At 41.4% G+C, this 15,054-nt stretch overlaps 1 protein-coding gene and 1 pseudogene across 2 annotated transcripts in view; one reads left to right on the top strand and one right to left on the bottom strand.

The window, feature by feature from the left end:
- Window positions 1-4,993: 4,993 nt before the first annotated feature.
- TUBGCP3 (tubulin gamma complex component 3) overlaps window positions 4,994-15,054 on the bottom strand; it is a 62,147-nt gene continuing 52,086 nt past the window's right edge. For both annotated transcript variants that reach the window (XM_020794317.3, XM_020794318.3), the window contains exons 18-22: window positions 8,304-8,392; window positions 8,016-8,147; window positions 7,365-7,505; window positions 6,916-7,032; window positions 4,994-6,205 (exon numbers count right to left, since the gene is read on the bottom strand). In XM_020794317.3, coding sequence (XP_020649976.3) covers window positions 6,047-6,205; window positions 6,916-7,032; window positions 7,365-7,505; window positions 8,016-8,147; window positions 8,304-8,392 — 638 coding nt within the window. In that variant the 3' untranslated portion in view covers window positions 4,994-6,046. The remainder of the gene's footprint in view (window positions 6,206-6,915; window positions 7,033-7,364; window positions 7,506-8,015; window positions 8,148-8,303; window positions 8,393-15,054) is intronic.
- LOC140706219 (U1 spliceosomal RNA) lies at window positions 12,340-12,493 on the top strand (annotated as a pseudogene).

Below are 15,054 nucleotides of genomic sequence, written 5' to 3' on the forward strand. Positions count from 1 at the left end.
TGAAAGAGTGAGAGGAATCAGGCTTGAAGGGACCACATCCTCAGTTGAGCATGCTGTCCCATAGCTGTGGTAGATGCCATCAGCCCCAGAAGTCACTGGACCTGTAGGGCAGGGAACCAAGCACCTGAAGAAAAGGAGCATAATAAATTATGCATTTTCACAGTCATTGTCAGAGGGGAAAAGCCTGCATCAAGAAAGTATCCAAAGTTGCATTAATACAATTTAGACATTGCGTAGGTTGCAAAGTCAGTTTCTCTATGTTGACCTTTAGTCCTAACACTGACGAAAGAGACAGTGTTGAGGATCTGTGTTTACAAGCTTGTGACTTGGACTCAGCGACCAGGAGCTGGTTATCCAAATATGGGTAAACAGTGATTCCTCCAACTGAAAACCTGAGAAAGCGTTGATGGTCTGACTGGATGCTAGCATGAAAATGAACATCTTACAATAAACCAACTCCCTGGATGTAACATGTGAATGACACAGTCCAAGGAAGCCATACAGAATCTTCATAGAGTAATAAAAGAATTCAGGCCTCCAAAATCAAGGATGGGCCAGAGGCCTCCATCCTGTTTTGGGGGGTGGGGGTGGGCTTTAACGTGGCCTGTGACAGGAGGTACACTGAATTCAGTGGCATAGCTGGTAGCTATGATAGAGAGTACCAAAGTGTTAGATGTGAAGGAACAACAATTGAAAAGACAAGGGGTTAAACGGACGGATTGGTCAATGACAGAGAAGTCAGGTGCAGTAAAAAGACTGCTCGGTTTTGCAGTCCTGCCTGCGGCTTTGTTGGTCAGGGCGCTGCCTGCCCACATGTCAAGGGGGTGGCGGCCGGTAACTTGGGGGTTGGGGGCTTTGACGTCCCTGGGATGCCCTAGGCTGGTAGAAACATCTCCAGGTACTTGCAGTTGTTAACGCCTCAAATGACTGTGTCACTTTCCAGAGCTTGAGCAGGTTATCAAGAATAACATCAGTTTTCTGACCAAAAAGCCCTGCACCATCAAACGGCAGGTCCTTGACCCGCCAGTTGTTTGGATGTTGGTTTTAAGGCATGTCAAGCAGCAATGCGCTCATGACGTGCCGGCCCCATTGCCTCCTGGTGGTAGGAGAGGCCCTGACTGTAAAGGTGCACAGGAGCAACCTGCAGAATGGGCAGTGCCAAATTCCATAAGTGGTGATGATAAGCACCCATGGCAGTGGAGTAATTGGCTACATGGTGGCCAGAAAATAAAAACGGCAGCCAAAGATCTCCTTATCTGTGTTCTCTGTATCAGTTGGGAATATGAAGAACAACCTACTAATGGCAAAGGAGGTTGACTATCTGATATGGGTGTAGGAAGATTGGTTGGAAAATCTTCCTCCCCCTCTGACTCATGTGACTCCCAGCTGGCCACATAACCACGGAAGATTATCTTTGGACAAATGCTAGCTCTATGGGTTAGAAACAGAGATGAGCACTACTCCCTAGAGTCGGACACAACTGGACAAATTGTCAAGGGAAACGTTTACCTTTTTACCTTCTGATGATTAGGAGAGAAGTCTTTCTTAGCATGAGCCTGACCAAGATCAGTCTCGACACAGTCGCTGGGACGAAGAAGGCTGAATGGGCTAACAGCGGGTTTGGTTGAACCTGTGGACACTTTGCTGCCAGAGCCGCGTTCGAGGGAGCACTACTCCTTCGAGGCGTAGGTGGAGGCACAAAGCGCTCCTTGGCCTGTGGCTCAGAACAGTGCCAGGTGGAGTGGTGGCAGAAAAGGTGGCAGATAAGGCTCATAGCTCCTATACTGAATAAAAGGGACTGGCCCTGCTCGAACATGTCAGCATAATAGGACCCTATAGAGGAAAAATACTCAGGTCTGCCTGACAGCCACAAGGTTCTTGGGTCGACTCCTATGAGTCCTTTCCCTATGAGCCTACACAGGCGCCAGTGGCTGAGGTGGGACTGCAGGCTGCTGTGTGAACGAGCCCATTGATAAACGAGGGATGTTTCGTGCCAAATTATCAACCACCAAAAAGGTGTTACCCCAGTCAGGAATATCACTGACAGGTGGCGCTGGCAGTAGGAGCTGCAGGGCGCCCTTTCTTTCCCCAAAGGCAAAGCCAAGGCTTACCGTATGTTGCCGGAACATCTTCAGCCTTGGCACCCAGCTCTCTCCAGAATTAGCAGCTGTATGAACGAGCCCATGAAGGAGGGCTGTTCCGTGCCAACCTCCAAAGAGGTTTTTAACCCGTCAGGAGAATCACTGACAAGCACGGATGGCGACAGGAGCTGCAGGAAGCCTTTTCTTCTTCCAAGGGCAAAGCTAGGGCTACCATATGTTGCTGGGATATCTCCGACTACGGCGCCCAGCTCTCTGCAGATTTAGCTCAGATGCTGTCCCTTTTTTGGAAACAGAGGAAGATTGCAAAGAGGTGGATAGCTGTTGCTCTTGAGCCTGTGGGTAGCCTTGTGAAGGTAAAAAGAGACCTTATTTCTTTAAGAGAAAAGCCCTGAGGGCTCCAAAGCCAGCTTTGTAAAGCTTTTACAAAGAATATCTAACACTGGCTGGTGCTCTTCCCCCAGGCAGAAGAAACAATTTGTTGCTGAAGAACAAGGGCGGTCAAAGAAAGGAAAGATAATAGAATGGTTTTTTACTTGTGAAGTTCCTAATGAAGCTGCTGCTACAGCGGTGGTTGAAAAAAGAACTGAGGCACTGGGTGCCAGGGTGGAGTTATATAGCTGGTGTAGGGAAGGTCCCGGCACTAAGTGCTTAAAGCTGTGGAAGTTTCCAAGAATGCTGTGGTCAGGCGCAGATTAACCCATTAGTGTGTATTCACAGAGACCACAAAGGAGAACCAACACTGGCTTCATCGGCTTTAGCCAAGGAGATCATCCTGCCCCTCTGCCTCTGATTTAACTTCAACTGGTCACCCCACTAATAAGACTCAATTAGACTCACCAAAACAATGAAACTTACCTAAATGTTGACAGGTTTTAAATGGTTCTAGCTACGACTAGAATTATTAGATTCATTTTCTTTATTCCAAATATGACTCTTCAGAATATTAGTGTTGGATTGTACCTCTCCATTACACCACATCCAGAGGAGCAGAATGATCTCCACTATCAGTGTCATCATTTGAGGAACAGACTACAATTCCCGTGCAAGTTTGAAAAGTTATTTTTCATGAAGGAAGAGCCTGAGATATCAGCCTGACTGTTGCACTACTAAAGCATACCGTTGCAGGAGGGACAGTCCAAGATGGTGGCTTTTAGGTGCTTTGAAGCCAGAATAACACCATACTTGTACAGGGAACTGACCATGGTGGTGACTCTTCCTCTGACCATCATTACAAATATCATGTGAGCCCAAGTGAGGAACAGGATAGATTGATACTCTAAAGACAGCCCCACCCTTTTTCTTTATATAAAACATTGATCTACAATTGATTACTGTCCTATGACTCAGTCTGGATGTAATAAATTAGAACACACACACACACACATTTTTTAAAATGTACAGTATAATTATAACATTCCCCTATCTTGATGTTGGGGCGCTCACCACTTTGGTCCATATGCTTGTAATCTCGCGATTAGACCACTGTAATGCGCTCTACGTGGCACTACCTTTGAGATTGATGTGGAAGCTTCAAATGGTGCAGAATGCGGCAGACAAACTTCTTAGTGGGGTGAGAAAACACCAGCATATTTCTCCCACTCTGGCAGTCTTGCATTGGCTGCCCGTTCGTTTCTGCATTGATTTCAAAGTGTTAATGATTACATATAAAGCCCTAAATGGTTTAGGATCTCGATACTTGGCGGAACGCCTTCTTCCACCTAGATCTACTCTTATCACTCATTTTAGCCAAGAGGGGTAGTTGAGGAGCCTAACACCGAGGGAGGCCTGGAAAGAAAAAACAAAAAACCGGGCCTTCTCAGCAGTGGCCCCGTTTGTGGAATAATCTCCCCTCCAAGATCCACTTGGCCTCTTCGCTGGGTATTTTCAAAAGCCAACTCAAAACCTGGCTATTTAGGCAGGCCTTCCCTCTGGGTACCACCTGATTTATCTATCTCCCATCTTGAATGATATGCTTATTGCTGTGAAATTGTTGTTGATATATTTGTTTTTTATTCTATTTTGTTGTGAGCCGCCCAGAGTAGACGCTGTCTAGATGGGCAGGATCCAAGTTTAATAAACAAACAAAATGTAGCCCCGATTAGAATAGACCCACTGATTCATTATGTCTGTTCTAGCTAGAATTAACTATTGGATTTAGCTGTGTGGTTGGATTCAGATTGACACACTGAAACAGGACTAACTGTATTTATTTCAGTATGTCTGCTTTAAGAGAAACTATGCCTGGACCCAGACTCTCATCTGTAGAATAATAATTAGGGCTTAACTCTCCGTTCTCTGAACATATGTTCCACAGCTCTTTTCGAAATAGCAGTTTCACAGGAAGCTTGGGGTCAGCGGGAGACTGATGGCTGCCACAGAAATGATTGTACAATGAAAGGCAAGACCTACCTGTTTATGTCTCACATCATTAGGCACAAGGAAGTACACCGAGCTAATGACAAAAAGGGAGTGGTTGGGGCAGCAGGTATTTCGTCCTACAATACTTTTCTTCTGTTGCAAACCATTGACTTCCTTCATAAAGATTTTCTTCCATTGTTGTTTTAGGGAGCCGATTACAACAAGTGTCAATATTTGCAAGGAAATAAATGAAGTCACAACAGGTGATGAAAAATAAAAAAGGCGACTAGAAGATGACACTGAAAATCAGAACAATTTAGTATCCCAATCCTAATCCCAGGGGTAGGGATCCAGCAGTGATTATTTTACTATTGAATCCCCCCTCACAACATCTCAAGGCTCCCAAAGGCTTCTGCAGAGCAAAAGGGAACCCTAGAGAGCCTCACGGCCTGAAAGGTAGGGATAGAAAGCTTTTCATTAAATATTTCCAGCACCTGATCCTAGTTACATCAGGGTAAAGTAACACAAAAGGATTTTGCTCAATATATACTTTATTTTTTAAGGATATCAGACAAGATGAAGAAACAGACCTTATATATACAAAACTAACTTTATTATATAATTCTGCCTTATCAAGGACAGGCACTTTTCAGGTAGAAGAAAGAGATAAAATGGTTTGAAAGATAATTGTGTTTATTTTCTAAAATTTTACCTGTGAATATAACAAATGAATAATTCAATGACTTGATATAGTGACTTCTTTACAAAAAAAATTTCCCTTAACATCTGGACAGCAATATATAAATATTTACAATGGAAAAATAGGCAAGGAAAGAGAAATAAGTAGTCTTCATTATCCAAATTAATTTCTAATACATCAGATTTGAACAGAAAATACTTCATTCACATCTATCCAGTATTTACATGATGTATTATGGGAAAGCTCTGAGGTTTACTTTTATTTTTAGACTATTTGTTATGTTACTCCTGTTATGTCTCTAATATTTATTTCTGTATAGCAGTTAAAAACTTTCTGAAAAAATAAACCATTGTTCTGAAAATGCTGAAAACATTAATGAGTACAATTTTAAGTGACATTTTCCTGCACAGTGAATTACATCACAACACTGAAAAACGGTTGGACACAGATTTTCTGAACAGATCCTAACATGGCAGGTTTTAATTAAAAGTGGTTTCCAAATTGAAATAAGAAATTATAATTTTGCTTAATGTTAAATAAAGTTTACTTTCTGCAAGTGGATACAATGTTGTGAGAGACAAATATAAAGTTGTACTGGAATATGCATCGAAAGCCTCAAGCAAAATATATTGATTTGTTAACGAATTAACCGAATAAATCTGTAACAATGTGATAAAACCATTCATCAGTGTCAACCATTAAACACAGAAAATAAGTCTTGTTGCTTTCTGCACTAGTGTTGCACAATCACATGACTGAAAACAGGTTGCCTGCAATAATGACAACACCTACCACATGCCTTTTGGTTTTTGTATGCCAACCTTGACTGCCACATCCAACAACAGTTATAATTCTGTGATCTTGGTTACATTCATTACAGATAGGTTTATATGTGTGAATTACGTCTCCCTCTAGTGCCCAAGGATATTCTAAGCCTGGGTTCCCTGGCTTTATAGTGTTCATTGAAATCCAATCTAAAACTAAGGAATCGGAGGCTTTCATCAGAACTGGTGGTTAGTAACACCAAGAACTGTTGCACAATGCCCTGGAAGAGCGGGAAGAAAGGAGAAATCAATTAATAGATTCATAGGAAATCTCACATAAAAACATTTGAAAGCAATGGAATACAGTAAGTGTAGAAGCTGTTTTTGAAATGATAGCCATGTTAACCTGCTTCACAATACATTTTTTAAAAGAGCCAAAACAAAAGTCTGGTGGCGCCCTTAAATATAAAATATTTACTCCTGTGTCATCTTTTTGGAGATCACAATCCACTGCTAACTGCCCCAGCAATGCAAAAGCAATCAGAAAGTTATTCAGTTTTCTTGACTTTTAAAGTGGCAAAGTCTTCAGTGTGCAGTGGGAGTCATTTACAACCCACTGACATTAGTTTTCTAAAAACATAAGAGCTCTCAAGTCCAGTATTGTAGTCACACCATGGCCAGCCAGATACCTGTGGGAGGTCCTGAGCATAAAGCAAATGCAGTAACAGATGTCTGCATTTTTCTCCAGTGATTTTACCCAGATGTCTGCGCAAATGTGGTTGGTCCTAGTAAAAGTATTGCTTGGTTATGGACGGGAGCTTTTTCTTATAAAGCAGTATGACTTTGTTTCATGAGTACTCTTACTAATTCAGGCCAATCCTGAATGTGCCAGGACAATGCTTTGTTAAAAAACAATTGCCTTCAAACATACATGCTGACTGCTACTCTATTAATATATTTATAAAATATTCCCTACTATAGAAAAAAATACCTGATAAAAGTGGGTTAGCAGCCGCAGCTGTGAACACAGTTTTGGTATGGAGTCTTGAAATTCTTTAATCCTTTTCATCTCTTCTTCCTGTTCTGAAGCGGTCACTCCCCATTCACCCTTAAAGACACAAATTTTAAAATGTGATGGACACAATCAAGAAGTACACAATATACATCTTCCCACAATTCTATGAATACTTGCTTGGGTAGAAACCTCACTAAGCATAGCAGGACTTGTTTCTGAATAAACATACATGCATAGGATTGCTCCGCATATTTCTGTTTTACACAAATATTTACCAAATCATTTGGAAGAAAGGAAGAGAGAAGAATCAAACAATGCCTTGGGGGTCAAGGAGTTGAGAATAAGCACAGAACAATAGATGAGCCAGAAGTAGCTAGAGTAAATTCATAATATCTCTTTAAAATGTCACTAAAATTTCCCCATACCTCATGTTCTCGTTCCCTTTTCCGTTCTTCAAACTGCAAACGTAACTGTAATTCTTCTAAGGCGGCTCGGTACATTGAATCTTGAGCATTTTGAAACTCAAGAATCTGATCAAAGACAGCTCGAAGTTGGTTAAGAAGTGTCTGGAAAGAGTTAAAAGATGAAAAGGAAACCTAAATCCATAACATGAAATGTTTGTAAGATCTTAGATGCTCTAAAAAGAAATAATATCACAGATCCTAGTGCACTGAAAGTTTCAAAGAGGAGTCGTAATTATATTTGCTGAAACCTGTTTACTGATGAGGCCAGGCTCCCCATCACAGGAACTCTCCATGCACTTCAATAAAGCACAATTCAATGTACAAATACTGTTTCAGGAAGCATGAAGCCGGCAGTGGGGCTCAACATGCATCTCCACCATTGATTTAGCTGCAGAGCTATGGTCTCTGAACATTACCACCAAAATGATTGCAGTTACTAGCATTTGAATTCTCAACATTCTTACCAATGCGTGAGCCTCACTGAAGTCAGCAAAACACGCATCTGATATATGGCAGTGCACATGACTGTACTGTGTAACAATAAGCAAATAGGACTTGAAAAATAAACATAAATAAATTGCTACAGAAATAAAGTTAATATGAAAGGCTTACTCTTGACTCAGTGTCCAGCAAACAGCGAGATATGATTGTATCCAAAAAAACCTCATGAGCTGCAATGATATGATCCAGATCTTGAGCCTGCTGAACTTTGTTCCACAGTTCATCCCAAGAACACTCAAGCACCTATGAAATGAAAAAGAAATAAGCATTGAGAACCACATTGTTCTAATGGCAGGTTAAACAGCAACTTCTCTATATTCTATATGTCAATGACATAATCTTGCAACAGCAAGAACATTCTTCCTACTTAAACAATCAAAATGGATGGTTAAAGGGTACCTCAAATGTAATGTAATACTGCATTTGATGAATGAAATGGATCATTTCTGATGCCAGAACGTGACACTGATGCAGCACCCCAGAAAGCTCTGTAAGAAATCCAAAGAATTTGCATGTTAAAAATCAGAATGGAACTGCTAATCTAATGAGACTTTTTGAAATCCCCAAACAAGTTGAATAAAATAGCTAGATTGCACCCTTATTTGAAAGGAACACTATATACAGACTGGTAAGAGATTTTCTAAGAAAGACAATGCATAAATTTCTGTATCTGGACCAACATCTTTCCAAATTCCGTATAGTAAATCAATAAGTTATTATACTTGACAAGGCAGCTGAACTAAAGATACTAAGCCCCTTGGTACAGTGGGGTCTTGACTTGAGAACTTAATCCGTATTGGAAGGCGGTTCTCAAGTCAAAAAGTTCTCAGGTCAAATCTGCATTTCCCATAGGAATGCATTGAGAACCATTTGATCCGTATCTGCTCTTTTCCATCCATAGAAACTAATGGGAAGCTGCTATTCCGCTTTCGACCACTAGAGGGGGATATTTTCTTTTTTTCTTAGGTCAAGAAAGGTTCAGGGAAGGCAGGAAAAATACAGTCCAGGCAGTACAGTACCAGGCAGTCTGAAGACTGTCTCCTAATCCACTCTCTAAACGCTGGGAGGAGTGAGGAAGCAGACAGGCACCCTTTTCACTGGCCAACAGTTAACTGAAAGTTCAAATTTTGCACTTTCCCTGCCTCCCACGTGGTTTTTTTTTCAGTTCTTAACTCAAATCTAAGTATGTAAGTCAAGTCAATATTTTCCTATGAGAGTGGTTTGTAAGTCAAAATGTTCTTAACTCGGGCCGTTCTTAAGTCAAGACCCCATTGTATAATAATGAAAGGAAACAAGGTACGCAGTACGTATTATCAGCACTTTTGTACAAAAAATACGGTTTCATTTTTAAAAACTCAGAAGTCAGAAGATAGTTTACTTAAGCCTGTGGAAGTCAATGTTGGGCAAGCAGCTGAAAACTCACAGCTAGCCAAAGTCATATCCATCAAGGAGCACAATCAGGCATGCAACAGGATTACCTTATTATTATCTTATCTAGTATAACAGGATTCTAGCCATGATATACTAGATAAGATAATGAAAACAATAGATTTCTTAGAACACTTGTGCATTTACTATTATTTTCATCAGTTATGTGTCAATGATTCCAACTTAAAGTGACTCTTGTAGGGTTTCTGAGATATGTAAGACATTTAAAGAGTGACTTCAGGGCCATATTAACCCCTGAAGCCCCCTCCCATTAGTGTGTTAATTATCATGATTGAGTATCTTCCCAAGGGTTTCCACTGCCTATTTACATTCAACACTGGATGGCACACCTTGATTTGCAAGTGTATGATTTGCAGAGATTATAACAGCTGTTTTAGGAAAGCTCTGCTAAAATGCTTATGCCAAACTTTGTGGGGAAAGGACATAAGGGTTCACCTTCCTGTATCTCACAGTGGCCCCACCAGATTGCTTCTGGGAGCACATGAGACAACTAGATACCTGTCTCATGACACCCCTTCCCTGCATCTGGCATTTGGAGGTACCTTCCTTCTAAGCCTGGCGATTATACATGACTTGTAACCTGCAATGGACTTTTCCTCCAGAAATCTGTCCAATCCCCCTTTAAAGGCACCTAGGCCAGATGCCATCACCACATCTTGTGGCATGGAGTTCCACAGACTAACAACACACTGGGTAAAGAAATATTTTCTTTTGTCTGTTCTCACTCTCCCCAACACTCAATTGGAGTGGATGTCCCCTGGTTCTGGTATTGTGTAAGAGGGAAAAGAGTGTCTCTCTATCCACTTTATCTATCCCCTGCATAATTTTATACATCTCAATCATGTCCCCTCGCAAACGACTTTTCTCTAGACTAAAGAGCCCCAAACGCTGTAGCGTTTCCTCATAAGACATTGTTAGTCAAGTGTACTCAAATGGGGAACAAGATTCAATGCAAGATAAGTCAGTGCCAAAGCGCCTGCTTGTCCAGGTTTTTTAGACCAACCTCACCTGTTTACTGTAACCTATGACAGACCTCACCTCATTGCCTAAGAATGCACTGCCTAAGAATACAAATTATGTTCACACCATTGACCTCCAGGGATGGGATTTTCAGACTTCTCTGACTGCAAATGCCAAAAATCCCCATTCTGGAGTTCTATGTGACTTAGGAAAGGTAAAGGTTCCCCTTGACATTTACCGTATTTTTTGCTCCATAAGACCTTAAGACGCACATAATTTTTAGAGGAGGAAAACAGGGAAAATATATTCTGAACCAAATAGTGTAATAAAATATTTAATAAACTATAACAGAATAACATTTGAACCATGTAAAGTGAACAGCAGTCAACAATGGCATTAAGAACCATTACCACTGTCATTAACAAATGGAGAGACTTAAAGCTTTGTGTACTCTAGTTTATATACCATAAATTTGTGTACCATAAATTTAATTCAAGTACATATAGACCATTATCAGCCAGTGATAAGACCTATACCACACTACCTATATTTTACATTTCCTTTCATTCACCTCCTCCCCATGCTTACATAAATGTCTCAATGACAGATGAGATTGTTGCGCAACTCTGCCCAGCTACAGCTCAAGCCTATATTAAGTTAGAAACGGTTTGTCTGATTTGGCACTGCATTGAGAGGTCCCTTTTAGTTGTGTGGAGAATAAATAGTGGAATTAAACTATTTAACAGCTGGTTTTCCTTATTTACTTTAGGTTATGCAAAAGAACAGCAACACAAAGCTTAACCCATTCACCAGCAGTAGCACATGCTTAGCATAAGACCAAATCTCGGGTTTCTGACATAATTGAACATTTAGAGCATGCAAGGCACAACAGGTTAGGCCACACAAAGCCAAAAAAAAAATGAATACAAACTATAGTAGCTGAAATCAGGAAGCAGGTACTGTAATCCAGTTAGAAGTCACGAGGCACAGTTAGTTTCCTTGCTGCAACACCCTTTGGAAATGCATTCTCTATTAGATGCCCATAACTAGTTGAAAAGTTTGCAAGTTGAATTCAAATTTCCCATAGAAATGCATTGAAAATTAATTAATGCATTTTTATGGGGGGGAGGTCAGAAAATTTGAAAAACTTAAAAGAAAGTGACTTACCAGGTACTGTAGACTGAGCCTTGCTCTTCACAGTGCCTTGGCAGACCCCAGAACAGTCAAAAAAGAGCCCCAAACAGCTAAAAGCCAGCAGGCAGCCGGCAGCCATTTTGTGCTCTTCTCGTTCCTGCCCCCTCCCCTCTCCCCACCTAACAGCTGATCTGGGCTGGTCTGAAAGGCTTCCCAGGCAAGCAGGTTTCAACTCATACGAGCACCTTTTCACCCAAACAGGGTTTAACCCAAAACAAGCAGCTTTTAAAGAAAAACAAGCAGATTTTTAAGGCAAGCATGCACGTTTCTACACAAGCAGGTTTCAACTCAAATGGGACACCTTTTCACCCAAGCAGGGTTTAATCCAAAACAAGCAGCTTAAAAAAAACAACAAGCATATTTTTAAGGCAAGCCTGCACGTTTCTACACAAGTAGGTTTCAACTCAAATGGAGCACCTTTTCACCCAAGCACGGTTTAACCCAAAACAAGCAGCTTTTAAACTAAATTTTACATTTTAAAATGACAATACCAGGCAGTCCCAGGTCTCTCTCCCAGCTCTCTAACTGCTTGGACTAGTAAGGAAGCAGACAAGCAGCCTCTTCACTAACTGAAAGTTTGAATTTCCCCGCTTTCCCTGCCTTCCCTGCATATTAGGTATGCTAATATCTGTGCACTGGAGGATTGTGGGAGGAACATTTCAGCCCCTGATGGGGGTCCTGTGGGGCACCCCAAAACACTGAGTAGGTCTACTGGCCTCTTTCAGGACTGGGGCTGTGTAGCCCTGTTCTGATCAGGAGGTGCAGCCGGGGGGTCACCATGCCTTTGGGGGATAGGGCACAGAAAGGGGAAGAATTTTCAGGGGGCATTCCAACTTATACCTGGCAGGGGAAATACCATGATTGTAAAAGTGGTTTTCTCAGGGTAAGGCTCATCTATGCACTTTGGATATGCTGACCACTATGATTTCCCCAAATGTAGGAAAATCAACTGCCTAAGTGGGGAACTGTGTTTGTGGTTTCTCCTGGTTTTTCTAGAATCACTCTTTTTTCCCCCTTTGGTCTACTGCTATTGGCCCTGCTTGTTTTCCAGGTAGACTGCAGGAAGCAGATCCTGGAAAGCCAGCAGTGCAGAATGGTGAGGTCCAAACAACAAGCAGTCTCTGGTGCCAGTTCAGAGGCCTCTCAGCATGGCAGTGGGAGGCTTCTGGGTGGTGGTGGCTGAACCCTTTTTTTCCTGTATTTACTTCATAAGACGCACATACTTTCTCCCCCACTATTTGGGGGGGAAGTGCGTTTTATGAAGCGAAAAATACGGTAGTCCAGTCATGTCCGACTCTAGGGCGTGGTGCTCATCCCTGTTTCCAAGCCGCAGAGCCAGTGTTTTGTCTGTAGACAGTTTCTGTGATCACGTGGCCAGCGTGACTCAGGCACAGAACGCTGTTACCTTCGCACAGTGGTGTTACCTATTTATCTATTTGTATTTGCATGCTTTCAAACCACTAGGTTGGCAGGAGATGGGACAAGCGATGGGAGCTCACTCCATCACGTGGATTCGATCTTACGACTGCTGGTCTTCTGACCTTGCAACACAGAGGCTCCTGCAGTTTAACCCACAGCGCCACAATGTCCCTTTCTATGTGACTTACACACACCTAAATGTGGCTCAACTGAGAGAAAAAGCCTAAGCTAGAAGGCTTTGAGGCCTAGTTAGGCCTAGCTCTGCCTAGCTTCCTATTCAGAAAGAAAGCTCCCAGCTAGCACTGGGATACGAACAGGATTTTAGTAGATTCCATAAGGTTCTGTATAGATTAGTTAGGCTGATATTTCTATCTTGCTAATACTCTGTTTGGTAGATAACATCAGAAAAAATGCATTTCTCAAGCTAGGTTTGTGTTTCCAGAGATGAAAAGCAATAATGGAGATAAGAAGTAACAATTCTGATCAACTCTATTTTCCAAATCCAACAGAAGTTATTCCTGGAGCTTCTCTACTCCTAAATCATCTACACAGTATAATACTGGAGATGCTTGGAACAGTTCTTTCAACAGTTTCCTTTGGAGTGGCAACTCTAGCTATTGTTCTACAGTAACTTTTTGGAGACAAAGTCAAGCCTTTAATATAGCCCTCCAAGTGCACAGTTTCAAACATTAAAATGTTAAAGAATAGAAAATTGGGAGTTAGACAATCTAGACAAGGAGATTATGAAAAAAAAAAAGTACAGTAGGACCACATGGGGGTATGGATTTCAAGCACACACAGCCCTAGATCTAATTCCAGCTTTCTCAAAATAGCAGCAGACTTCATCTGAAATGGCATCGTGAGCAAAACCATGGTGATGTGGAAACTGGACCATGTAATCTTTTCCCTACAGAAGCAGCAGAAGAGACAAGATGAAGGAAGGGATAAGATATCTAATTTCTTTGTTCTCTCTCTTCCTCTGTAATATGAGTGAGACCGCTTACACACTAATTAAAGCATTTGTCAGCCACTTTAGTTACACAGGAGATGTGCAAGTGACCCCACAAGCATGCCATGCCACTCAAAACTGATAAAAGAAAGGGAAAAGAACAAAGGTGAAGACACATCCGTCCACCTGCAGCCTGGTTAGCAAGCTCTGCCTGGGGACAAAAAGGGTAGTACAAATACTTTACAGTGGGGTCTTGACTTGAGAACTTAATCCGTATTGGAAGGCGGTTCTCAAGTCAAAAAGTCTGTAAGTCAAGTCTCCATTGACCTACAGTGCATTGAAAACCGATTAATCCCGTAACAGGCCGTTTTTGTTCCATTTTGGTTTTTTTCTGGTATGTAAGTCAAATCTCAGTCTGCAAGTCAAACCTAAATTTTGCGGCCAGAGAAGTCTGTAACTCAAAAAGTCTGTAAGTCAAGCCATCTGTAAGTCAAGGGTCCACTGTATTTTAGACAGTGAGTCAAAAACAGATTATCATGACCAGAGCAGAAAAAAGAAAAAGGCCAACAAGACTCATCAACATCAGACAAGTGAAAACTCTTAAAACACCGAGGGTAGCATTCATCCCAAACTCCAATCAGAAAGGCAACTTATACGGACCAGGCTACAGACTGAAGCCTCACTCTAGAATACAACAGAAGGAGACTCTTCTTTCAGTTTGCAGCAATGATTGTCACTTTGTTTTTTCTAAAAGTACAGTTCTGACAAGAGAATGCTACTGATAAGAGAACATCAACAGAGGAAGAATGAACTGCACTACTTGAACACTATCACAAGAGTAATTTATTTGTTCTGTATGCAAAATAATAGAAAGCAGCAAATGAACTTAGTAAGAAATTTTCATTTCATTGACACTAAAAACATTGACAAGACTACTTACAGCCAGAGTAACTTACAGCTAAAAATCCAAAGAGTCAACACGTTTATATAGCCAAGGGCCTCTAGAGATATACCTATACTAAATGTAACATACTGGTCTTCTTGAAGCTACAGAAAACTGCCAGGTTTTGACAGCTGATATTGTTCTAGATGTTTCTTCATTAAATTCTTTACCCTTTTATAAACTGCCCTGAGCTGAACTTGATCTGCTTAGGTAACACACTGTGCTAGAACAACGAT

The sequence above is a fragment of the Pogona vitticeps genome, chromosome 3 (assembly GCF_051106095.1).
Source record: "Pogona vitticeps strain Pit_001003342236 chromosome 3, PviZW2.1, whole genome shotgun sequence".
Taxonomy (NCBI): domain Eukaryota; kingdom Metazoa; phylum Chordata; class Lepidosauria; order Squamata; family Agamidae; genus Pogona; species Pogona vitticeps.